This window comes from Leptodactylus fuscus, chromosome 7 (genome assembly GCF_031893055.1).
Source record: "Leptodactylus fuscus isolate aLepFus1 chromosome 7, aLepFus1.hap2, whole genome shotgun sequence".
Lineage (NCBI taxonomy): Eukaryota > Metazoa > Chordata > Amphibia > Anura > Leptodactylidae > Leptodactylus > Leptodactylus fuscus.
This window is the reverse complement of record NC_134271.1, coordinates 23289041-23314058: the sequence shown is the minus strand read 5'-3', so window position 1 is coordinate 23314058 and position 25018 is coordinate 23289041. Positions and strand designations below refer to the sequence as shown.

At 42.7% G+C, this 25018-nt stretch overlaps 1 protein-coding gene across 5 annotated transcripts in view; it reads left to right on the top strand.

Annotated features, from left to right (window-relative positions):
* Positions 1 to 24219, top strand: part of TNNT3 (troponin T3, fast skeletal type) — a 29338-nt gene extending 5119 nt beyond the window's left edge. Inside the window, exons 1-12 of one of the 5 annotated variants that reach the window (XM_075281407.1) lie at positions 3647 to 3728; positions 4471 to 4497; positions 7372 to 7392; positions 16508 to 16526; positions 17359 to 17404; positions 17918 to 18034; positions 18453 to 18530; positions 18637 to 18750; positions 19053 to 19162; positions 19932 to 20022; positions 22359 to 22399; positions 23951 to 24219. In XM_075281407.1, coding sequence (XP_075137508.1) covers positions 3662 to 3728; positions 4471 to 4497; positions 7372 to 7392; positions 16508 to 16526; positions 17359 to 17404; positions 17918 to 18034; positions 18453 to 18530; positions 18637 to 18750; positions 19053 to 19162; positions 19932 to 20022; positions 22359 to 22399; positions 23951 to 24005 — 786 coding nt within the window. In that variant the 5' untranslated portion in view covers positions 3647 to 3661 and the 3' untranslated portion in view covers positions 24006 to 24219. Of the gene's footprint in view, positions 1 to 3646; positions 3729 to 4470; positions 4498 to 7371; positions 7393 to 16507; positions 16527 to 17358; positions 17405 to 17917; positions 18035 to 18452; positions 18531 to 18636; positions 18751 to 19052; positions 19163 to 19931; positions 20023 to 21645; positions 21687 to 22358; positions 22400 to 23950 lie in introns of those variants that run through there. The other 4 variants (XM_075281405.1, XM_075281408.1, XM_075281409.1 and 1 more) reach the window with 4 other exon arrangements.
* The last annotated feature ends 799 nt before the right edge of the window (positions 24220 to 25018 follow it).

The window sequence follows — 25018 nt, the reverse complement described above, 5'->3', positions numbered from 1 at the left end:
CGGTTTTATTCGAAGACCGTAAATCCATAAAATTAAAAACGCTGTATATTGGTCTGTTTAACAGACATGAAAAACCATTGACGCAACCATAAAATCAAAACCCGTGCGTGAAAATTGGAAGTGTGAATAAGGCCTTAATGTAAACTTGCAGCACTATAACTCACTCTTACTAACAGGGTCTCTACCGCCACCTGCTGGCCTGTGTTTTCAATGACCGTTGTTAACCATTGCAGCAGAAGACGCGGAAAATGCCGCCAAATAAATGTTCCCCGGAATTGAATATTTTATGTTCCATGTTACTTCTGTAAGAGGAATTAACCTATATCTATTAGTTATACATAGCAGCCTCTAAGAATGGAGTGATCAGTGGCGCTGTAAGGGTTAATACCCATATGACAGCCTCTATAAGTACCATACTAAATGCACAATAATGTCACCATGTGAGCTAGCTAATATGTGGGGGAGCCGTGTAGATGGTGTTCAGTTTTCCTGCCACACCCCCGGAGGAGAAATGAAGTATTACACATAGTTCCCATTAAAATCAATGGGGTGCCTAAGTAAGGCACAGAGATAATGGCTCCTCCAGATGGAAGGGATCGGATGTCTCTATAAGTGGTTTACCCTCTGGCTAGTAGACGAGGGTCTTGAATTGAGGATCCACTCTATAGACTCTAATAGGATAGCTGACGTTGGGTTTTCCATATTGGATGACCCTTTGCTATTACAGTCAGATCAGGGATGTGACCTTAATACATTCATTGCCAAATCCGCATATTAGTTTAATTCCTCTTGTGCAGCCAGAGCTACGCCAGGTTCCTCTTCTTGTTCTATTAGTTTCTTACGTGGCCATGTGTCTCCATGTTACGGGGCTCAGCTAGTGGTCGCAGTTTACGTCGCTTATGGCTTTTGTCCTTGTTTACGCGTCTTTTTATTTTCTTTTATATCCACACACAAACAGAAGAATACGAAGAAGGTAAATGGGTGAACTCTTCCTACTCCGCCTCACATCCCTGACCACTAAGCCCTAACCCTATAACACTGGTTCTATACAATGGCACTAATGTTACTTACCCCTTCACTTCACAATATGGCCCCTGGTACTCTACGGTAATATATGGTTATATTGTACATGGCTCTTGGTGAAGGGGATACATGACTGAGCCTATTAACATATAACCGTACGCCCAATAGCAGTGATTTCGATTTCATTCTTGGATTCGAGTCACATTTGTGAGTGTGTAGTGTATTTCACCCCATGAAATCCTCATTCCCGCTCAAGTCATAATGGCTTTTATGGGGTATTTTTGGGTTTCACACCTCAGTATAGCCGGGATGATGATACGGTTGTATATACCGTACATGAGTTGTAAGTAGGCCTAGGTTTACACGTCAGGGGGGAAAAATGGCGGTCAAAAATGTCCATTTTACACCCGTTTTCACATTATAGTGTATAGAGGGATCCGTGAAAGAAAAGAATATATAGTCAGTATCTAAATAGAATGAAATGAGTAGAAAGAGACCTATGTTAATGTTAGGTTCACACTGGCGTTGGGGTCTCCATCCTCATACGGATCTGAAAAACAGAGACCCTGTCTGCTTAAAAAGCAGTTACCCACGGACCCCATAGTCTATAATGGGGTCTGTCGGGTTTCTGCTGATTTTATACTGAGACCGGCGGAGAGAAAAATCCTCCGTGCAAGTGGAATCTGCGGAGGGGTCTCTGACATAGATGTGAGCCAGGCCTTGTAAGTCCAATGGCAGCAGATAAGATAAGGTTGGCATTCACCGTATGTATGGTGGCGATAGCAATATATGGATGTCGTGCTCTCCTTCAGGGTCACTTACAGCACTGATAGGGTGACCTTACACATAAGATATTTGCCATTCAGCACGTTCAGCTATACCAAATGTGGTAAAGGGGGATTACAGGCTTTACAAGGTCACCCGAAACCTGTGACTGCTCAGCTACGGTACAACTACAACTCCCAGCAATGCCCTGACAAGTGTCATTAGTCGTAAGTTAGTGACTACTTAGGAGAAGAGAGTTCACGCCAACCAATCACGGCACAGCTTTCATTTTGTATTGCTATGGGTAACAGACAGTTTTTATAAATCCGCCCCAGTATTTTCAGCAATGCTCCATTGACTTGAATGGTCTGCTGTTGTTAGGCTATATTCATACTAGTGTTTTTCACGACCGGGTTGGCATCTTATGTAGCAGCCGCTTCTTTCACAGATTCATTGACGGTCAATGGAAGAATTGGGGTCATGAAAATGGAGCTTTGTTTCCGATCTGTTTCAGCTCTCTGCCGGGAATGCAATTCAATGTCCCACATTATAATAAATTGCTGGGGTCTGAACTCATTGGGGCAGATTTATCATCATGTCTAGAAGAAAAACTGGCTTTCCTGCCCATAGCAACCTATCATGGCTGCCATTTTTCAAAGGCGACCATTCTTAGGCCGGGATCACACTTTTCCATTTTTGTTTTCTGGGACAGATATCTACACCTACATGCCCCGGTAGCCCGCACCATATGTTATGGGGTTCTTTGGGATACCTAAAAAAAGCCTTATGATGTTGGGTGTAATTGACGATTTTTCAGCATGATGTTTTACTTCCAGTGATATTTCCCATAACTCCGACAAGAGATTTACAATGATCAAGGTCAATGTCAGAACTTCTGATCATAGTGCATGGTGACCTATCCATATGGGTAGTGTTATATGTCCATATACCTGTCCATATAGGTAGTGTTATACGTCCATATACCTGTCCATATGGGTAGTGTTATATGTCCATATACCTGTCCATATGGGTAGTGTTATATGTCCATATACCTGTCCATATGGGTAGTGTTATATGTCCATATACCTGTCCATATGGGTAGTGTTATATGTCCATATACCTGTCCATATGGGTAGTGTTATATGTCCATATACCTGTCCATATAGGTAGTGTTATACGTCCATATACCTGTCCATATGGGTAGTGTTATATGTCCATATACCTGTCCATATGGGTAGTGTTATACGTTCATATACCTGTCCATATGGGTAGTGTTATACGTCCATATACCTGTCCATATGGGTAGTGTTATACGTCCATATACCTGTACATATGGGTAGTGTTATACGTCCATATACCTGTCCATATGGGTAGTGTTATACGTTCATATACCTGTCCATATGGGTAGTGTTATATGTCCATATACCTGTCCATATGGGTAGTGTTATATGTCCATATACCTGTCCATATGGGTAGTGTTATACGTCCATATACCTGTCCATATGGGTAGTGTTATATGTCCATATACCTGTCCATATGGGTAGTGTTATATGTCCATATACCTGTCTATATGGGTAGTGTTATATGTCCATATACCTGTCTATATGGGTAGTGTCATATGTCCATATACCTGTCTATATGGGTAGTGTTATATGTCCATATACCTGTCCATATGGGTAGTGTCATATGTCCATATACCTGTCTATATGGACCCATCGCTCTGTACATTCACTACAAGTATGGATGTGCTGGAGGAATATACATTCATGTTGATGTTATTTTGCTTGTAGTGCATTACATTACATATGGCTATAGTGTTTCCATTGGCGCTGTGACTATTTCCGTGCTCCATAGGTTCTTGTTGTGTGCTAACATGTTTTGCTTTGTCTGTTTTCTTGCCTCCCTCTTTGCTCTTTGTCTGGCAGAAGAAGTCGAAGAAGGTATGTGTTAGTCTCCTGGACTAGTCAATCTATGGGGTAATGGGTGGGCGATCCTGTAGCGGTCTATGGGGAGTGAATTATATTCTATACACTATCATAGCTATAAAGGGTCTGGACGTAACTGGGGGGGGGGGGGGGGGCTAAAGATTCCTAGGTCACATGAATAGACATTATTATTATAAGTGACACATAGTCAATGGGGGACCTTCTTACAGATTTTGGCATTGGGGCCCAGTGGTTGAACAGCAATAGGAACTAGGGATCTGTCATATCTAGCTGATCAGTAGGGATGCAAACAATGGGACTCCACCAATCCCTAGAATTGGGTCCTGTTTCCCCTATAGGGATGCAGAAACGGGTTGTACAAGTATTACAACGCTACTCATTTCTATCGGGACTGTAGGAGATAGTCAAGTACCACACTCCGCACTACCAAATGGAGTGGCAAAGTACCTGCATAATGTGCAACATCATTTATATGGGGAAACAGGATTATAGGGTCCCAACGTTTGGACACCCACCAAGCAACGTATCCTGTAGATGGGTAATAACTTGCTCTCTTGGTCCAACCCCCTTAAACTAATAGTGTATAAGATTCTCAGAGACATCAGGTATTGAGGTTACCATGTGCAATGTGGCCGAGGCCTGCGTCCTATTGTGTTAGTGTTGCAGCTTTAGTGTCTTGATAGCTTTTTTGCCCTTTTTTTCCTCCTGTCTAATATGTATTCCTCTCCTCCTTAAGAACAAGTAGAAGAACACCATGGAGAAGGTATGTGATCTGTTCATCATCCCTACCAACAAATCTGAGGTGACCCCAGATCCCATTTCTTTACAAGTTTCTATACATTGAATATAGGGTGACCTAGACCTCATAAACCATATATACTCTACATACATGTTACTGCGGTCAGGACAGCTCCGCTGGCTGCCATTGACACTGCATTACCCGCACTGGGATGGGATGTGCTTGCCGGCATCTGTGGTGCATGAGGCCTTGAGATCATGTAATAGACATGATATCTGCATCTTGTAGCCTATGCTGGAATAGGATGGTAACATTTGCTTTTCTTTGCGTGCGGATGCTAGTACAATGATGGGAGGATGGCTTGGTGTTGTTTAGCATTGATAATAGAATAGAAGTGAAGACTGTGCCAGCCTTAGGCCTCATTCAGATGGGCAATCGGTAGAGATGAGCGAGTAGTATTCGATCTAATACTTCCCCGCCATAGGTATGCGTGTAAGCGGCCGAACACCAAGGAGTTAAACGCGTCGAATATTCGCTCATCTCTAGCAATCGGCACCAATGTTTAACTGTCCTAGATATAACACACTGACCGACCCCGCAGTTCTAATAAAATGGACTTACAGCCATATAGATTAATATAGCGCTCTATGTCCAGCTTGGTAGAACCAGAAAGGAAGATCCTGATATAAAGAATACGTACAGTTAAATACATGTCCAATATGCCTATCTGAATGATGACTAAGGCTAAGTCCCCATGTTGCAGAAAAGCTGCTTTCCTAGTTGCAGATTTTGCTGCATTTTGTTGCGCCAAAGCCAGGAGTGGATGGAGCAGAAGGTAGAACTATAAGAACGTCTATATATTTCCCATTCCTTCTGCAGTCACTACTAGGTTTGGTACAGAAAAAACCGCAGCAAAATCTGCAACAAAAAAAAGCAGCATTTCCGCAACGTGGGGCCTGAGCCTTAGGCCAGGGCCCCACGGGATAGAAATGGCGCAGTTTGCCTGTGGCCGAAAAAAATCGCAGCATTTTACAGTAAGGGCAAAGTGAACGGGTTTCTAGCGAATCCCATGCCCACTTTGCGGTAAAAAGCGTGGTGCAGATACGCCGCGATTTCCAAAACCAGCGCGTTTTTGGAAATCGCAGCATGTCAATTATACCTACAAAACCGCCGGCGGTTTCTCCATAGGTGTAATTGTAACAGTAAGTCCGCGGAGGAAAACTCCGCAAACTTTCTGTCTAAAGCGCGATGTGTTGCCGCCACTTTTTTCCCGCAGCGATTTTTTGCTGTGGGACGTCCCGTGGGGCCTTAGCCTTAGAGTATCTTCCTACAGGACTGAAATTGCAGCGTTTTAGATTTTTAAGAAGTCGCGTCCATACCCTGCAGAAGAAAAACACACACAATCTGCACCGAAATGAACTGCGGGTTGAATTTTACCTTTGTAGGTTGCAGATTTTCAGGGTGGATTTCAGACTTTGCAATGAAAAAGGGCGAAATCTGCAGCATTCCTGCAACAAATAAGGTGCCGATTTGGTGTGTCTTTTCTAATGCGGAATCCCTTGCGGCAAAGAATCTGCGACATTCTAACCTTGTGGGAATATACACTTAGGGCGCACTCACATGCACATCTTTTTGCAGTATGATTTTAGTATAGCATGATGAATATGGTGATGAAACGCATTGCCATAGCGCCCCCGTTATCATCAATTCTGTCATGATCAGATGTGATTTTTTTTATTTTTTTATCATTGAGCTAAATGGGTACCGGATTGAAAAACTGATGGTCAAATCAGTTCAGTTAGATAGCGTTCACATCTGCATTAGAAATCCCATTGCTTTAAGCTGTGACAGATTCCTTAATACACCAGTGGCGTCACATAGACCCCATTGTCTTATAATGAGGTCTGCTTCATTCTGTCGCTGTGTCTTTCGCCATTTTTACTGTAAATGGTGCGGAATCAGTGATGGAGACTCCAACGCAGATGTCAACAGGGCCATACATACTGCAAACAAATGTAGTGTGTGACTATGACATCAGCATGAAAATCCAAAGCTCAGTCAATGCACTTTTTCTGTTTATGGCACCAGCGATGGTCTGCCTAGTCTTACGATGCTACCTGTTATTATGCCTTGGCTTTCATGTTGCACTCTCTCCTTTCTTCTACCTGCCTTGCTTTCTAACCTTTGACTACCCGTGGCCAAATGTGGCTTTTGCCTTACTGCTTGAACTATGTTGCCTTGCAACCTTAAGAAGAAGAACATCAAGATGAGGAAGAACCTCAAGAACAGGAAGGTTATGAGGAGGCTGAGGAGGAAGGTAAGACTTATTAACTCACCTTCCTCATTGGTACATTGTTCACCCGCCGCCTCCTACGATGTCTCTTCGTTCCATTTCATCCATTTATGTCCATCTGCATGATAGACAACTAGATCTGATAGATCAGAAACTTTTTGTTTCTCGGATAAGAAAATACTATTCTCTTCCGGACTTTGTATGAACTTCAGCTAGTCGATATGTCTGGTTCCTACTTGTCTATCAATTCTGAATGGTTGGTAATCTGCACAATGGCGTGTGCTCTGCCTGTTTGAATGCTGGTATTGCATGGCTACTGCATTTGTCAGATCTCCCATCATCATTACGAGCGACCAGATGACAACATAGGTTTGGTCTTCGATGATGAGACATTAGTAGAGGTTTAGCCAAGATTCGAGAAAAGTTATTGTAGTTCATGACAAAGAACCCTCCACTTCCCTGGCAAAGGTGTGATCCAGTCAAGAGGTCCATGCATGAAGAGCCTGTGGTCTGGAGTCCAGTAAATAACGGATTGATGTCATAAGTTGCTTTCTCATATAGGTGAACAGGAGATAAGCGCGCTAACAATTTCTTTTCACTTGCAGAACACGGAGAAGAATATGATGGTATTTCATTTCCACTATTTTATTTCTTCCCAATGGATGTCCAGTCTCTCCCTTTCCATGTATGTTCGTAGGCTGGGCCAAGACTGATGGTCATTGGTGGGCAAAATTAGTTTATTTTAGACGTTGCCAAACCTAAATTGTTCATGAAGACCAGACCTAAGCTAAATTATTGTGGTCTACCTATGAAGCTACTTTGGGATTGTTTGATCCCTCGTCCTGCGTTGCCTACCTCTGCCATGAACTGGAACAAATATAAAAGTTACTCGGTCATTTCAAATCCATCTGTAGGAAAGGATTTGAAGTATATGGACCCAATGATACAACTTGAAACACCACTGCCATGAGAGGCCATAGACTGTGTAAGAGGACACCAAAGAAGGGTCTTGAGACGAGAATCCGGTCTATTAGCTGTGGTCAACCAATCATTGACCTGACAGAGCTATAACAGGGATCTCCTCACAATACTCCTTCTTCAGATCCTTACCAGACAGATACCCACCATGGCGGCGTCATTTTAAGATTGTATCAGTAGTGTGACCATATATAAAGCTTTACCGGCAACTTCATTATTATTAAACCACATCCACTAACACAGCTGTATGTCTGTTCCAGAAGGGTTGGCTCAGCCTGATTTAGTTTTCGTCATCCCCTTATTAACTAAATACATTTTCCCCTTTTCCCTTCCTCCTTGTCACTGAATTGATGGAAAGATCTGCAGATATGGCACGGTTTTCTTTTTCCTTATTTCCAACAGCCTAATTTCCTGTGTCTTCTGGATAAGACGTCTCGTCTCCATTCTCCATATCTTCTCTCTTCTTCACTCTATCTCTGTCTCTCTTTCTGTCCATTCTTTTATCCATAATACACCACAATCTAATCTGTCCATGCTCTTACAGCTATTGTTTGATCCATTAAGCACAGCAGCACCTGACGTCCCTGGTACTCTGCTATTGATATGCCTATAGGAGCCTATAGCTCCATTCTCTTATCTGTCTGTATCTCCATTCTCCTATGTGCTTGTAGCTCCTCCATTCTCCTATCTATCTGCCTGTAACTCACTTCTCCCATCTGTAGCTCCTCTCTCCTATATATTTGCCTGTAGTTCCACATTCCTATCCTGTTCTATATATCTTCATATAGCTCTATCTCCCGAATTGTCTGCCTACAACACTACTCTCTTATCTGCCTTTAGCTCCTTTCTCCTATATATTCGCATGTAACAACACTCTCCTATATCTCTGCCTGTAGCTGCACTCTACTATATATTTGCCTGTAGCTCCACTCTCCTATCTACCTCCCTGTAGCACCACCTTCCTATGTATCTGCCTGTAGCACCACTTTCCTATATCTTTGCCTGTAGCTCTAATTTCCTATATCTGCCTATAGCTCCACTTTCCTACGTATCTGCCTGTAGCTACACTCTACTATCTACTGTAGCTTCCTATAGCTCTTCTCTACTATCTGTATCTACCTGCTTGTAGCTTTACTCTATCTGCCTGTAGCACTACTTTCCTAGCTATCTTCCTGTATCTTCATTCTACTACCTAGCTATAGCTCTACTATACCATCTGCCTGTAGCTCCACTCTCTTATCTACCTGCTTGTAGCTTTACTCTACTATATACCTATAGCTCCACTTTCCTAGCTATCTGCCTGTAGCTCTATGCTACCATCTATCTGTAGCTCCACTTTCCTATCTATTTGCTTGTAGCTTTACTCCACTATCTGCCAATTGCTCCACTTTCCTGGCTATCTGCCTGTTGCTACACTCTACTATATACCTGTGCTTTAGCTCCACTTTCCTATCTACCTGCTTTTAGCGTTATTCTGCTATATACCTATAGCTCCACTTTCCTGGCTATCTGCCTGTTGCTACACTCTACTATCTGCCTGTAGCTGTATGCTACCAATTGTCTATAGCACTACTTTCCTAGCTTCTGCCTGTAGCTCCAGTCTACTATTTAGCTGCCTATAGCTCTTCCCTACCATCTGTCTATAGCTCCAGTTCCCTATGTATCTGTCTGTAGCTCCACTCTACTATCTAGATATCTACTTATAGCTCTACTTCCCTATATACCTGACTGTAGCTCCAGTCTATAATCTATCTGTAACTCCACTCTCTCATCTGCCTGTAGCTCCACTCTACTACCTACATGCAAATAGCTCTTCTCTTATGTAGCTATACTTTCCGATGTATCTGCCTGTAGCTCCACTCTCCTATCTACCTGCTTGTAACTCTACTATCTGCCTATAGCTCCACTTTCCTATGTATCTGCCTGTAGCTACACTCTACTATCTAGCTTCCTATAGCTCTTCTCTACTATCTGTATCTACCTGCTTGTAGCTTTACTCTATCTGCCTATAGCTCCACTTTCCTAGCTATCTGCCTGTAGCTCTATGCTACCATCTGTCTGTAGCTCCACTCTCCTATCTACTGGCTTGTAGCTTTACTCTACTATCTGCCCATTGCTCCACTTTCCTAGCTATCTGCCTGTTGCTACACTCTACTATCTACCTGTATGTAGCTTCACTGTGTTTTAGCTTCACTTTCCTATCTACCTACTTGTATCTCAACTCTACTATCTGCCTATAGCTCCACTTTCCTATCTACCTTCTTGTAGCTTTACTGTACTATACACTTATAGTTCCACTTTCCTAGCTATTTGCCTGTTGCTACACTCTACTATCTGCCTGTAGCTGTATGCTACCAATTGTCTATAGCACTACTTTCCTAGCTTCTGCCTGTAGCTCCAGTCTACTATTTAGCTGCCTATAGCTCTTCTCTACCATCTGCCTATAGCTCCAGTTCCCTATGTATCTGTCTGTAGCTCCACTCTACTATCTAGATATCTACTTATAGCTCTACTTCCCTATATACCTGACTGTAGCTCCAGTCTATAATCTATCTGTAACTCCACTCTCTCATCTGCCTGTAGCTCCACTCTACTACCTACATGCCGATAGCTCTTCTCTTATGTAGCTCCACTTTCCGATGTATCTGCCTGTAGCTCATCTCTACTATGCCTGGAGTTCCACTCTCTTATCTACCAGCCTGTATCTCTACTATCTGCCTATAGCTTTACTCTACTACCTAGCTATAGTACTAATCCACCATCTATCTGTAGCTCTATTTCTTATGTATCTTGCTGTAGCTCCACGCTCACTATCTACTGGCTTGTCACTCCACTCTACAATCTGCCTATAGCTCCAATTTTCTCACTATCTACCTGTAGCTCCACTCTATTATCTATAAGGCTATAGCTCCACTTTGGCATCTATTTGCCTGTAGTTCCACTGTCCTATCTGTCTGTCTGCAGCTTTACTCTATGGTATGGCTCCAATTTCTCATTTATATGCATGTAAATCCACTCTCTCTCCCTTTTGCCCTATTCACCTATACATCTGCCTGCAGCTCTACTCTCCAATCTATCCGCCCCAAGCTATACTCTCCTATGTGCCTGAAGCACTTCACTATAATCTATTTGTGGCTTCCCTTATCTATATGGTGTGACTTCTCTTTCCTACATATCTGCCTGTGGCGCCACTCTCCTATATACTGTATCTGCTTCTAGCTACATTCTCCTATCTATTTCCATGTGGCTCAGTTTTCCAATATATATATATATATATATATATATATATATATATATATATATATCTGTAACACCACTCTCTTATACATCTACCTGCAGCTCTAGTCTCATACGTGTGTGTTGCCACACTTTCCTATCTGCCTGTAACTCCTGTAACTCCATTCTCCTGGCCCGCTCTGCTATATGCCTATAGCTCCACTTTCTATTTTGTATGCATGTAGCTCTACTCTCGTATCTTCTGCTCCATTCTACTAGATTCCTGTATGTTCACTCTCCTATACATATCTTCCATTCTATTATCTGCATGTAGCACCATTCTCCTATATTTCTGCCTGTAGATTCACTCTACTATCTGCCTGTACCATTTTATCTTCCTTTTGCTTCATTTAGCTATCGGCTTGTACCTTCATTCTCCTATATTTCTGCCTGTAGATTCACTCTCCTATCTGATTCTAGCTCAATTCTCCTATATGATGTGGCTCCACTTTCTACTTTATCTGTGTGTGGCTCCATTCTCCTATCTATCTGCCTATAGCAGCACTCTCTCATCTATCTGCCCCTCGCTTCACCCTTCCATCTATCTGCCAATAACTGCACTTACCTCCATGGTGTAGTTGCACTTTCTAATTTATCTGTGTGTAGCTTCACTTATTTTTCTGTGTATGACTCCAGTTTGAAGTTAATCTAAGTATACCTGAATTCTCCTATCTGTATATGGCTGCACTCTGCTATCTGCCTGTAGTCCAACGTTCCAAATTATCTGGGTGTAGCTTTGCTCTCTTATCTATCTGCCTGTAGCTCCTCTTTCTAATATATCTGCCATAGCATCAGTCTTCTATCTACCTACAGCTCTAATTTCTAGTCTACCTGTAATGTTACTCTCCTATCAGCATGTAGCTCCATTCACCTATCTGCCTGTAGCTCCATTCACCTATCTGCCTGTAGCTCCATTCACCTATCTGCCTGTAGCTCCATTCACCTATCTGCCTTTAGCTCCATTCACCTATCTGCCTGTAGCTCCATTCTTCAATCTACCTTCTTGTAGTGTCACTCTATCTGCCTGTAGCTCCATTCACCTATCTGCCTGTAGCTCCATTCTTCAATCTACCTTCTTGTAGTGTCACTCTATCTGCCTGTAGCTCCATTCACCTATATGCCTGTAGATTTTTTTACTTTTATGCCTGTAGCTCCATTCTCCAATCTACTTTCTCATAGTCACTATTATCTGCCTGTAGCTCCATTTACCTATCTGCATGTAGTTCCATTTACCTATCTGCCTGTAGCTCCATTCACCTGTCTGCCTGTAGCTTTTCTTACTTTTCTTCCTGTAGCTCCATTCACCTATCTGCCTGTAGCATTGCTCACTTTTCTGCCTGTAGCTCCATTCTCCAATCTACTTTCTCATAGTCACTATTATCTGCCTGTAGCTCCATTCACCTATCTGCCTGTAGCTCCATTTACCTATCTGCCTGTAGTTCCATTTACCTATCTGCCTGTAGCTCCATTCACCTATCTGCCTGTAGCTTTTCTTACTTTTCTGCTTGTAGCTCCATTCACCTATCTGCCTGTAGCTTTTCTTACTTTTCTTCCTGTAGCTCCATTCACCTATCTGCCTGTAGCATTGCTCACTTTTCTGCCGGTAGCTCCATTCTCCAATCTACTTTCTCATAGTCACTATTATCTGCCTGTAGCTCTATTCACCTATCTGCCTGTAGCTTTTCTTACTTTTCTGCCTGTAGCTCCATTCACCTATCTGCCTGTAGCTCCATTTACCTATCTGCCTGTAGCTCCATTCTTCAATCTACCTTCTTGTAGTGTCACTCTATCTGCCTGTAGCTCCATTCACCTATCTTCCTGTAGATTTTCTTACTTTTCTGCCTGTAGCTCCATTCACCTATCTGCCTGTAGCTCCATTTACCTATCTGCCTGTAGTTCCATTTACCTATCTGCCTGTAGCTCCATTCACCTGCCTGTAGCTTTTCTTACTTTTTTGCGTGTAGCTCCATTCACCTATCTGCCTGTAGCTTTTCTTACTTTTCTGCCTGTAGCTCCATTCACCTATCTGCCTGTAGCTCCATTCTTCAATCTACCTTCTTGTAGTGTCACTCTATCTGCCTGTAGCTCCATTCACCTATCTTCCTGTAGATTTTCTTACTTTTCTGCCTGTAGCTCCATTCACCTATCTGCCTGTAGCTCCATTTACCTATCTGCCTGTAGTTCCATTTACCTATCTGCCTGTAGCTCCATTCACCTGCCTGTAGCTTTTCTTACTTTTTTGCGTGTAGCTCCATTTACCTATCTGCCTGTAGCATTGCTCACTTTTCTGCCTGTAGCTCCGTTCACCTATCTGCCTGTAGCTTTTTTTACTTTTCTGCCTGTAGCTCCATTCACCTATCTGCCTGTAGCTTTTTTACTTTTCTGCCTGTAGCTCCATTCACCTATCTGCCTGTAGCTCCATTTACCTATCTGCCTGTAGCTCCATTTACCTATCTGCCTGTAGCTCCATTCACCTATCTGCCTGTAGCTCCATTCACCTATCTGCCTGTAGCTCCATTCACTTATCTGCCTGTAGCTCCATTCTTCAATCTACCTTCTTGTAGTGTCACTCTATCTGCCTGTAGCTCCATTCACCTATATGCCTGTAGATTTTCTTACTTTTATGCCTGTAGCTCGATTCACCTATCTGCCTGTAGTTCCATTCTCCAATCTACTTTCTCATAGTCACTATTATCTGCCTGTAGCTCCATTTACCTATCTGCATGTAGTTCCATTTACCTATCTGCCTGTAGCTCCATTCACCTATCTGCATGTAGTTCCATTTACCTATCTGCCTGTAGCTCCATTTACCTATCTGCCTGTAGCTCCATTCTGCAATCTACTTTCTCATAGTCACTATTATCTGCCTGTAGCTCCAATCACCTATCTGCCTGTAGCTCCATTCACCTATCTGCCTGTAGCAATGCTCACTTTTCTGCCTGTAGCTCCATTCACCTATCTGCCTGTAGCTCCATTCACCTATCTGCCTGTAGCTCCATTTACCTATCTGCCTGTAGCTCCATTCTTCAATCTACCTTCTTGTAGTGTCACTCTATCTGCCTGTAGCTCCATCACCTATCTGCCTGTAGATTTTCTTACTTTTCTGCCTGTAGCTCCATTTACCTATCTGCCTGTAGTTCCATTTACCTATCTGCCTGTAGCTCCATTCACCTATCTGCCTGTAGCTCCATTCACCTATCTTCCTGTAGCTTTTCTTACTTTTCTGCTTGTAGCTCCATTTACCTATCTGCCTGTAGCTTTTCTTACTTTTCTTCCTGTAGCTCCATTCACCTATCTGCCTGTAGCATTGCTCACTTTTCTGCCTGTAGCTCCATTCTCCAATCTACTTTCTCATAGTCACTATTATCTGCCTGTAGCTCCATTCACCTATCTGCCTGTAGCTCCATTCACCTATCTGCCTGTAGCTTTTCTTACTTTTCTGCCTGTAGCTCCATTCACCTATCTGCCTGTAGCTCCATTTACCTATCTGCCTGTAGCTCCATTCACCTATCTGCCTGTAGATTTTCTTACTTTTCTGCCTGTAGCTCCATTCACCTATCTGCCTGTAGCTCCATTTACCTATCTGCCTGTAGTTCCATTTACCTATCTGCCTGTAGCTTTTCTTACTTTTCTTCCTGTAGCTCCATTGACCTATCTGCCTGTAGCTCCATTCTCCAATCTACTTTCTCATAGTCACTATTATCTGCCTGTAACATTACTCACTTTTCTATCTGACTATAGCTCTATTCTCCTATTTGCCTGTTGATCCCTTCCAATGTATGTGCTCTCCTATCTATCAGTAGCACCATTTTACTGTCTGTATATCTCCACTCTTCTATTTATCTGACTAAAGCAGGGTTCACACTAGCGTTGGTACTTTTCTACTTATATACTTGCACCTTCCTATCTTCCTTCACTAAAGTTCCTCTTCTCTTCATCTCTACATTTCCTTTACTCCTTTTCCTTTTCTTTTCTAACATCTATCTCTTTTCTTTCTTTTCTCTCCACTTTCTTGGCTTACACTTCCTATTCCCTCCTCCTTTACTATATGTAGTTGATTCCCTTCTTCGTTCCATTTCCTCCTCTCTAGACTTCTCCATTGTGCTCCTCTCTTCTCTCTCTTTCCTTCTCTCTTCACCTATATAATTTGCACTTTATCTCCCTTTTACATTCCATTTTTGTCTCTAGATCCAGAAGTAACCTGTATTTCTTTCCATTAACGTTTCATTGTTTGTGACTTGAGTCTTTTCCCCTCTCTACATTTCATACTCCGATTATATTATCTAGGGTTTTTAGTTAACTTCTTGGACAGCTCCGAGATACTTAGGATTTCCTTGTCGAACAATAGTGATATAGTCATAAAATGGTGATTTCTGTTGCTCTAGAGTCCAGTATATGTGTATTAGTAAAATAGAGGAGCATATAATCAGTTTTCTGTACTTTATCCCATTTTGCCTCCAACCACTGGGACCCCCAGAGATTTAGGAGAATAGGGATCCTGAAGTTCTCTGTGTGACTGGAGTGTTAGTGTGTATGTGTAACCAGCAGTCCACTCACTGCTACACTGTCTACCAATAAGTATATGGACACCCATGCAAATGAAGATATCTCCGGTCGTGATGTACGTCACGCCTTCTACCGTTAAATAGGAAACAACATTGACATTAGTCGTATGCAAGATGCCACGAAGTGCAGAGTTGTCCGATTTCGAGAAAGGGGTAATTGTGGGGTACCACAGAAATGGCCGATCCTTAAGGAACAGAGCAAGCGAACTGAATTACCCAAAATTGACAGTGGCCTATGTGATTACGAAGTGGAAGGTGAACGGTGATTGTCAGCAGACCCCCGAAACTGGGAGATAGAGACCGACGGGTTCTAGCCAGAGAAACCACACCCAACCGATGGCTCACATAGACCAGGAGTTTCACCAGACATCCGGGAGTATTGTGTCCATCAATACCATCCATAAGGAAGCATCTGCTGGGGTCTACCAACTATTGTGTAGGAATAAATGTTGTTTTTCTATTCTACCACAGGGGTCCAAATACTTATTGGTAGACAGTGTATAGAGGACTCACACTATTCTCGGCTATCTCTACCTGTCCCATAGAAGTGAATGAGTATTGGTCTACAGGATAGGGATTAGTGTTGGGAAACTCTTTGAAGCATCTGCAGGCAGTACTACTATTAATGGATAACTGACATAAAGAAGGTTAAGGGGTTTATGTTACACTCACATACAGACAGAGCAGTTTAAGGACAATACAATGACACTTAGATGCTGCCATCTTGAATACATCATATGGGTCTCCGGCACATACTCTTGTATTCTATAGAATGTCTCCAGTCTGATTGTTTTGTCATGCATTTCCTCCCTTCCATCCTTTCCACGTATACATATAATGCAATCCTGTTTTTATATATGTAGTCATTTGCCTATTAAATTCACTTTTTTCTCCTTTCTCCCTCTACTACTTCTAACTAAAGAGGAGAAGCCAAAACCCAAGTAAGTAAAAGCACCAGTATACACAATGGTACACAAACCGCTCACCCATAGTTTTTCAGAAATGCACATTGTGGGGGGCATTTAGTCTTTCAGGCACAGAATGGGTTACCAAAGTAATCATGGAAGGTATCCATAGCAGGAATTCCTTTGGGTTTATGAATTTTAGGGCTAAAGATGCCATGGAGGTTGGATCTCTTTACATCTAACAATGGGTTTTTGCTTCATAGTACTGTAGAAATAAGTAATTCCTACTCCGGGGAGTTAGGTATAAAGGGCGTAGAGGTAGCAATTGCGACCAAAGGTCCCTGGGCCACATATAAGATACACCACTATTCCAAATGGTGAAGGGTATGTAGTGGCCCCATTCCAGATTTTGCACTTGAGTTCCGGAGCTTCAAGTTATTCCTCTGTTCCCATTCATTTATATTACAGAAGCTTTCCTAGAATTAAGACAATCCACAGGATAAGTGATATGTGTTTGATTATTTGGGTTCACGAGTGTCTTGGTGGTCGGCCATTTGCACTTATACTCCCTTCCACTTGAAGCCACTTTTAGCTTTGGGTCAAAAAAAACGCTGCAAAATCTGCAACAAAGTCTAGCTCTTCAACGACAATTGTAAATAATGGCCTGACTGCCGGCTTAGTGACCCAAACTGACCCATATGGTGCTATCAGGTCATTAGACTCATGGTTGAGCTGGAACTTGCGGCCAAATACTGGACCAAATTACGCTTGATTGTTGATAGATAATTGAGATAGTTGATTGAGTTCATATGGCTTGTGAGGGTACAATGTGAAGGACCACCATTGATACAATATATTTTTCTTTCAGGCTCACTGCACCTAAAATCCCAGAAGGAGAGAAAGTAGACTTTGATGTAAGTATGTTCATAAAGGAGGATGGAGAAATGCCAAGTAGACATGGATGTATGGGATAGCTAGGACCCACAGACCATATAGAAGTGCTCAAGCACACAGATATATTATCATGTCTTAGAACTGGAGTTGTATGGAGCTGGAATATGGAACATATAGCAGTCTATGGGTCCCTGTAGTGGTGGCGTAACTAAAGTCTTGTGGGCCCTGGTGCAATTTTTATCCGGGGGCCCCTACCTAATTTCTACAGCAAATTCTTGATAGTGATGGGGCTAAGGGGTTTAATCCACTTTAGTGTGGTTCGGGTAATCTGTGGGTCTCCTTGGTTTATGGGCCAGATGGGAGCTGCAATCTCAATACTGATGCAGTGCTTATGGGCCCCTAAGGCTCCTGGGCCTCGGTGCGACTGCACCCCCTAAAGTTATGCCTGTGCCCTGTAGTACCTCTAGTTATGTATTCATTGTCATATTTCTATTAAAGGTCTTCTAAGATATTTTTGAACATTTTATCTACAGGATATCCAGAAGAAAAGACAGAACAAGGACTTGATTGAGTTGCAGTCTCTCATTGATCAGCATTTTGAGGGCCGTAAGAAGGAAGAAGAGGAACTTATTGGATTGAAAGAAAGAATTGTAAGTTATTCTACCAACTGAGCTGTCTATTATAATAGTACTACATGATACGCGCCATTGGGTGGTGTATGGAATGGGCAATACCAGGTACACCTCACTAGTAGTGTAGTACAGGGTGTTATAACATATCATCAATGTTGCATTTCAGGTTGGTACTTACTATTATATGGGTTTGTGACCATAGTCATTTTGTATAGTCACCATGTTTGAGACATCATTTGGCATTTTGCATTAATATAAACGTATTAGTCCTATATTGTGTTCCAATATTGTAGTCAGTTTTTCCTGGGGCACAAATTGGTTTTGGGAGATCCTATGTTCTTTATATACATATGCTTGTAATAAACATGATAAGTAAGCCTATGACTTATGGCATATTCAGCATATTCTGATGATGTCATCTTATTGCTGTCCTCAGGAGAAACGTAGGGCTGAGAGATCTGAACAACAGAGGATCAGAGCAGAGAAAGAGAAGGAGCGTCAGAACAGACTTGCTGTAAGTACCATCACATCTTCTGGTCCTCGTCCAGATCTTTACTGTGTCCACCAGGCTGGAATATGGTCCGTGTAATGCCATCAACTTATCCTTACAATCCATACAGGAAGAGAAAGCAAGAAGAGAGGAACAAGATGCCCTGAGACGTGCTGAGGATGACATGAAGAAGAAGAAGGCTCTGTCCTCCATGGGTGCCTCATACAGCAGCTACCTGGCCAAGGTAAGAAAAATACAAGGTTGATGTCCAATGTCAACATCACATTTTCTCCAATCCTGCTGTAGGACTGGCCATAAACCCGCCTACAGTTATAGACCTTCTTCAGATGTGTTGCACTTTAGCTCCCACATTACGCGCGCCAATCTTATCCTGAAGGCATCTCTGATGTTGTAAGCTCAGGTCATTAGACCGGTGTTCGGGACAGGATTTGCGCTGGTCAAAATGTGGACGCCTTACACATTACTATGTTGTGCTGTTGAGCAAAATGTTCACCCATTTAACGTTTTAGGATGTTTTCTCCCCAGGCTGACCAGAAGAGAGGCAAGAAACAAACAGCCCGTGAGCAGAAGAAGAAGATTCTGGCTGATCGTCGCAAGCCCCTGAATGTTGACCATATGAATGAGGACAAACTCAGGTATACAATGGATTTTTATTGATATTGTAGTAGGCCTTACAAGTGTGGACTAGATGTGAATTTTACTATTTCTTGTGGCCTCCATGTTTATTGAAAGTTTTCCTAGTTTTTAGAATTAAGGGCCTTAACTAAGGGCTGAGGTAAAAGTCACATCCAGGCCGTGAGCTCCATGTCCTACATAAACAGTCACCGCCATTACAAATGGCACATACATGAAGGTCCAGCACTTTTTGAAGATTTTTCAGTGAGGCCGAATACCTTTGACTAGAACTATCAATAGTAGTCTCCTACTCAGAAACCCATACACTGTATTAGGAGATAATACAGGGGGTCAACTGATCAGGACCCTCGCCTCATGGCCATAGTGGAAGATGGTTACCAAGAGCGAACTCGCTCTGGAGGACCTGTCCTGGATTTATTGCAGTCATTCTTTATTCGTAGTCATTTCTTAATGGACAGTAAGTGGCCCATAGAAAATAATGGATCTATTCCCAAAACCGTATTTCGTTAAATAAAAGATGTGAATAAGCTCTTACATAGGCATCCCATTGATCATGTCAATGAGAGCTGTGCAATCTTTAATTTCCCCCGTGGTGGCGCTGTAGAAAAACGGAATTCTTACTACTAAGTTTCCGCACAGATTATACCTGATCGCTGGTGGTCCAAGCAGGGGGTTCACTTTGTGATTGTCCAAAGTGAAAAACCCCTTAAATACAAGAATATGTATGGTTTATGGAATATATAAGATTTATCTGTTGGTGTATAATAGGGACAAGGCTAAGGAGCTTTGGGACTGGCTGTACCAACTGGAGTCTGAGAAGTTTGAGATGGGAGAGAAGCTCAAGAAACAGAAATATGAGGTGAGACAACTATATATACTTCTATGTCTATAAACTTGGTTTTCAGAAAGGTCTTAGGTGCCCCTTTTAGTAATGCCTCTTATTAGCTGATACACATGATAAGAGTCATTGCTTTCAGGCCCGGTTCATATCTGCATTCGGTATTCCGTTCGGGGAGTCCTTTTTGGGACCCTCCAAAAGGAATACCGAACACATTAAAAAGCGGTGAGCAATGAAAGCACATGGACCCCATAGACTATAATGGGGTCCATGAGCTTTTAAATGGAATACTGAACACAGATTTGAACCGGGCCTTAATGGACTGGCAGGCAGTACGGCAGTGACATAATAGACATTTATACAGCGGTGACATCACATGGTTATCATGTACAGTTTACTACAGCTTCATTTTTTCTAGGTAGATTTCCATTAAAACCGGCCAACTTTAGACATAGGTCAGCCAAATCCGCTGATTTTAGCAAGACTGGCCCACCATGTAATATACTGTATATGAGGTCTTCGTAACCCACCACCACCTTAGAGTCATAAGGATCAAGATGCTGGATATCAACTGCCCGCTCCTTTTGGTTCTTGGGTAGATCCATCATTGCCATTGATGACTATGTTCTCTCATTTCAGAACATATGCACCAATGGTCGGCCCAGGCCAGGCCATGTATATGGGGGAGTAGTGTTTGATAGCTATACAACGTATAGCTTCCTGTATCAAATGTGACACAAAACTCAAAAAATGAGATAACTATCTATAGTATTTAGAGATGAGCGAGTAGTATTCGAAACGGCAGTTTCGAATAGCACGCACCCATAGGAATGAATGGAGCCGTCCGGCACGCAGACGGGGCCGGCGTCCTGCCGTTTAACCCCCTGCGTGCCAGCTGCGTCCATTCATTCCTATGGGTGCGTGCTATTCGAAACTACCGTTTCGAATACTACTCGCTCATCTCTAATAGTGTTCAACTCATTGATTCACATCCAAGATAAGAATTTCCTAATAATTTCCATTGACTTGTGCTAACTAATCTGCTTTTTCAACAGAATAAAAAATCCAATGTTTAAGGGTTGTTCAATATTAGAAAAAAACTGGTATTGATTTTATGTAGAAACAGCGCAGCTCCTGTCCACAGGCTGTGTCTGGTATTGCAGCTCAGTCAAGTGTATAAGACACAGACTGTTCTAACCCTGAACAACTCCTTGAAACTAGAGGCTGGGGGCAGCTAAAAGTTGCATTACTAGTTGGCAGGAGTGTGGTGGGTATGTTACTTGGCGCAAAAAGGAATAATGGAGGTTGTATAGATTTCTCTTGACTCAGGCAAATTTTATAGCCCATGAAGCTCCAGTACGAGGTTAGTTTCACATGAACCTTGGTTGACTTGGATGGGTAAGACTCAGTCCGTGTGTGAACCGGATTTACCAGCCTATACACTATGCTGGGAGACCATTATAGCCATCTCATTTCCAAGACTTGGTTTGTGTGACTCCAACCTAAGAACCTTCCAAGTGTTGAGATGGCCGATGAGGTGAAGTCCAAAGGACCAAGATACAAGAGGGGGTGCGGTATTAGGGCTCACCTACACTAAGTCACTACTATTCCCATTGTTCACATGATTATCTTGGTCTTTCTTAGATTACGACCCTGCACAGGAGAGTGGAAGAACTCTCTAAGTTGTAAGTAGAGATGCCTACTACGGCATAAACTCAGGGCTGTCTGTTCAGGCATGTGTCAGGGCACTATTGGTACGACAGGGCTTGGTGTTGAAGCATTGGCATAAAGGACGTCATAGAATATCTTCAGAAGGACATTGGGACTGCAAGCGGTAGACATTCATTTAGCCACGTATCCCTCTGTCGAACAAGCCACAAAAAAGTTCAAAACATAATAAAGTTGGTGCAAGACGCGTACGCCAGTACGGAGACCGAATTCTGGTACATGCCACATTCAATAAGCAGGTGAAGCCAAGCTAGTACATCGTACCAAAGGTGTAGGTTTGTACATAATGCTTACACATAGCATTGTAGCGGCTTGCAGTCTCAATGTTCTAAATTTTTTAAAAAAATTTTGGCCAATGGATGGTAAATGCCTCTGCTAAATGCCCAAGCCCTGGTGTAATGGAAAGGTAAGTTGTGTGTTTCATCAGCTCACGAGTATAGTCGTGTGTAACGTTACCAGACATAGGCTGGACCAGTTGGATTTTACTTTCACATGTGGATTTCTACACTGGTAATTGAGGTAATAGGATTCCTACGTGAACCCTACGACAGCTCAGGATATGAAGGAGCTGCAGGTAAGAATCTGTACAGAACACCTAAGCATAAATGGGATATGTGTTGTTTTAACAGATTACAACTCTCAGGAACCGTATTGATCAGCTGCAGAAACAGTAAGTAGCCCCAAACCTACCTCCAATCCCAACCTGCATCCGAAACTTCCCTCTAAACCGTAGACCAAAATATCTGTACTTAGAACCGAACAAAGGACACATCAGAAGATATGTTCTAAGTACAGATGGCTTTATAATAACTGCAGTGACCTTAGGTTGTAAACTACCCCGAGCCCTCGAAATAATTTCTGCATGGTTTTAGATCTGACCATATATACTAAAGTAGACAACCTTGTTCTAAGACCCATTACTACCACGACCAGTCCGTTTCTTTCAGTTCAGAAACATCACTCATATCTACCTATATGTATCTTACAAAAATACACCTGTTGCCTAGACATGGCTTCAGAAGAAATATTTTTCGGTGAAGTGACCCTTATCCTCCGTATATTACGGTACTTCACTAGAACCAAAGTGCCCTTGGACGGCCATAAAATTAAGAGTTTGTCCAAGATTGGATAAAACCTAGCCAAGGTGGGCGGAGGGGTTAAGGGGTATGCCTAAAATAACCCCAAAAGGCCTATTATTTCCCTGGTATATTCCCTGCTGCATGTGATTGCTGCAGCAGGAGACGTGCCATAATCATGGCAGCCAACATGGAGGGCTGAAGCTAGACCGATGGTGGATTTACCAGGTAAGGAATAGATCTTTTACGGCATTTCACCACCTTGGCTCTATTTTGTCCCACTTCATCTAATGGGTATAGGCAATCATAAATAACCATGTTATTCCCATACATACAACATGGCCCCTATGAGTACCACTCTCTAAAATCATTCCCAAGATGAATGCAATGGAATGGAATTCTATAAGTAGATGCATGAACTAATCAACATCCATTAAACTACCATCCATTGTGCCATCTTGAATCCCCTACCTTGGCACGCTGGAATATTCCAAGTGGGATACTTGAGCTTTCTATATAATGAAGGTATCACAAACGATATCTTTCCAGTATACTCATGACATGCAGTAAAGTCTCACTAGATATGCAAGGTTCTTAAGACAGATTACTAGTCACTGTTGACTTCTTGGCTGGAGATCTTTAGTTTGTGATATCTAAAGTTCTAACCCTCAGTTGTAACAAGTAAGTAAACTGAATCTTGCTAACCATCTTCTCTGACCCTGGTATGTAAGGTACAGTATAAGAATCTGGGAAACTTGCTATGGCTCGGTCACCATCGACATTGCCTCATACGATTGCGGCCCATCATAAAAATCTTTGCCCAATTTTCTTACTTTGGGGCCTATGGCATAGTGTTGACCGAGCGATAGCAATGTAAATCTGCGAAAAGCATGCATGTCAAATGGGGAGTATGGCATGTGGGAGAATACGCTCAGTCTTACCCAAACTAACATGAGGACATGGTAAGTGATTTTGCTTGGGTGTGCCAATTGTGTGTATATACGAAGAACTTTTTTTCTTCTACTTCCCGTACTGTCCTTGTTCCCTCTCTTACTCCTCTGTCCTGCCTCTCTCTTTCCTTTCATCTTTTAATTGGGATTCTCTCTATGGGTCTCCTGACCATATTTATTTCTTCCCGTTAACAGCAGCAAGAAAGCAGCTGGTGGTGGCAAAGGAAAAGTTGGGGGCCGCTGGAAGTAAGCTCCCCAATAACCAACATCTCCTCGTGACAGAGAGCAGCCCCTTTCCACCGTTCTCTCAACAAACCCAATCCTGCAGGAAGCTGGCTACACTGAGTGCCCTACAAGACAGTTGTCCTCTCTTAGCCCATGGGCCAACGTTATCTCTCTGTGGACTGCTCTGTATGATCTCTTCTCTTTTGTAAATAAAGTGTGACGCTTCTTACCCTTACAAACTTCTGTGTACTTGTCACATACCTTGTCTTGAAGACATACGAGAAGGTCACGTCTGCCCACAAATAAAGGACATGGCTCTAAATATGGTCCTTTCTATATGGGACTTGTTATAGTTACAGAATACTTGGCATCACTGCTCATTGGGCATACACTTTCGATGTGGCACTTGACTTGCCGAGCTTACAAAAAATTAGTTTGTTGAATGAGACAAAGGCAGTAGAGATGAGCGAGCAGTACTCGATCGAGTAGGTATTAGATCGAATACTACGGTATTCGAAATACTCGTACTCGATCGAGTACCACTCGCTGTTCGAATGTAAAAGTTGCAGAACCAGCATTGGTTGGCCGAATGCTATACAGTCGGCCAATCAACGCTGGTTCTTCTCCTACCTTTAGAAGTCTTCTCCATGCAGCTTCCCCGAGGCGTCTTCCGGTTCTTCATTCACTCTGCCAGGTATCGGGCCTGGGCAGAGCTGACTGCGCATGTCCGCTTGTAGTGTGGGCATGCGCAGTCGGCTCTGCCCAGGCCCGATGCCTGGCAGAGTGAATGAAGAGCCGGAAGACGCCGCGTGGATGCTGCACGGAGAAGACTGCTCGGAGGATCCAGCCCGACCCTCACTCGTGGACTTGGTAAGTATAATTGATCGAATGTTGCCTACCCCTGAAACGAGCGTTTTCCCTCCATAGACTATAATAGGATTCGATATTCGATTCGAGTAGTCGAATATTGAGGGGCTACTCGAAACGAATATCGAACCTCGAACATTTTACTGTTCGCTCATCTCTAAAAGGCAGCCT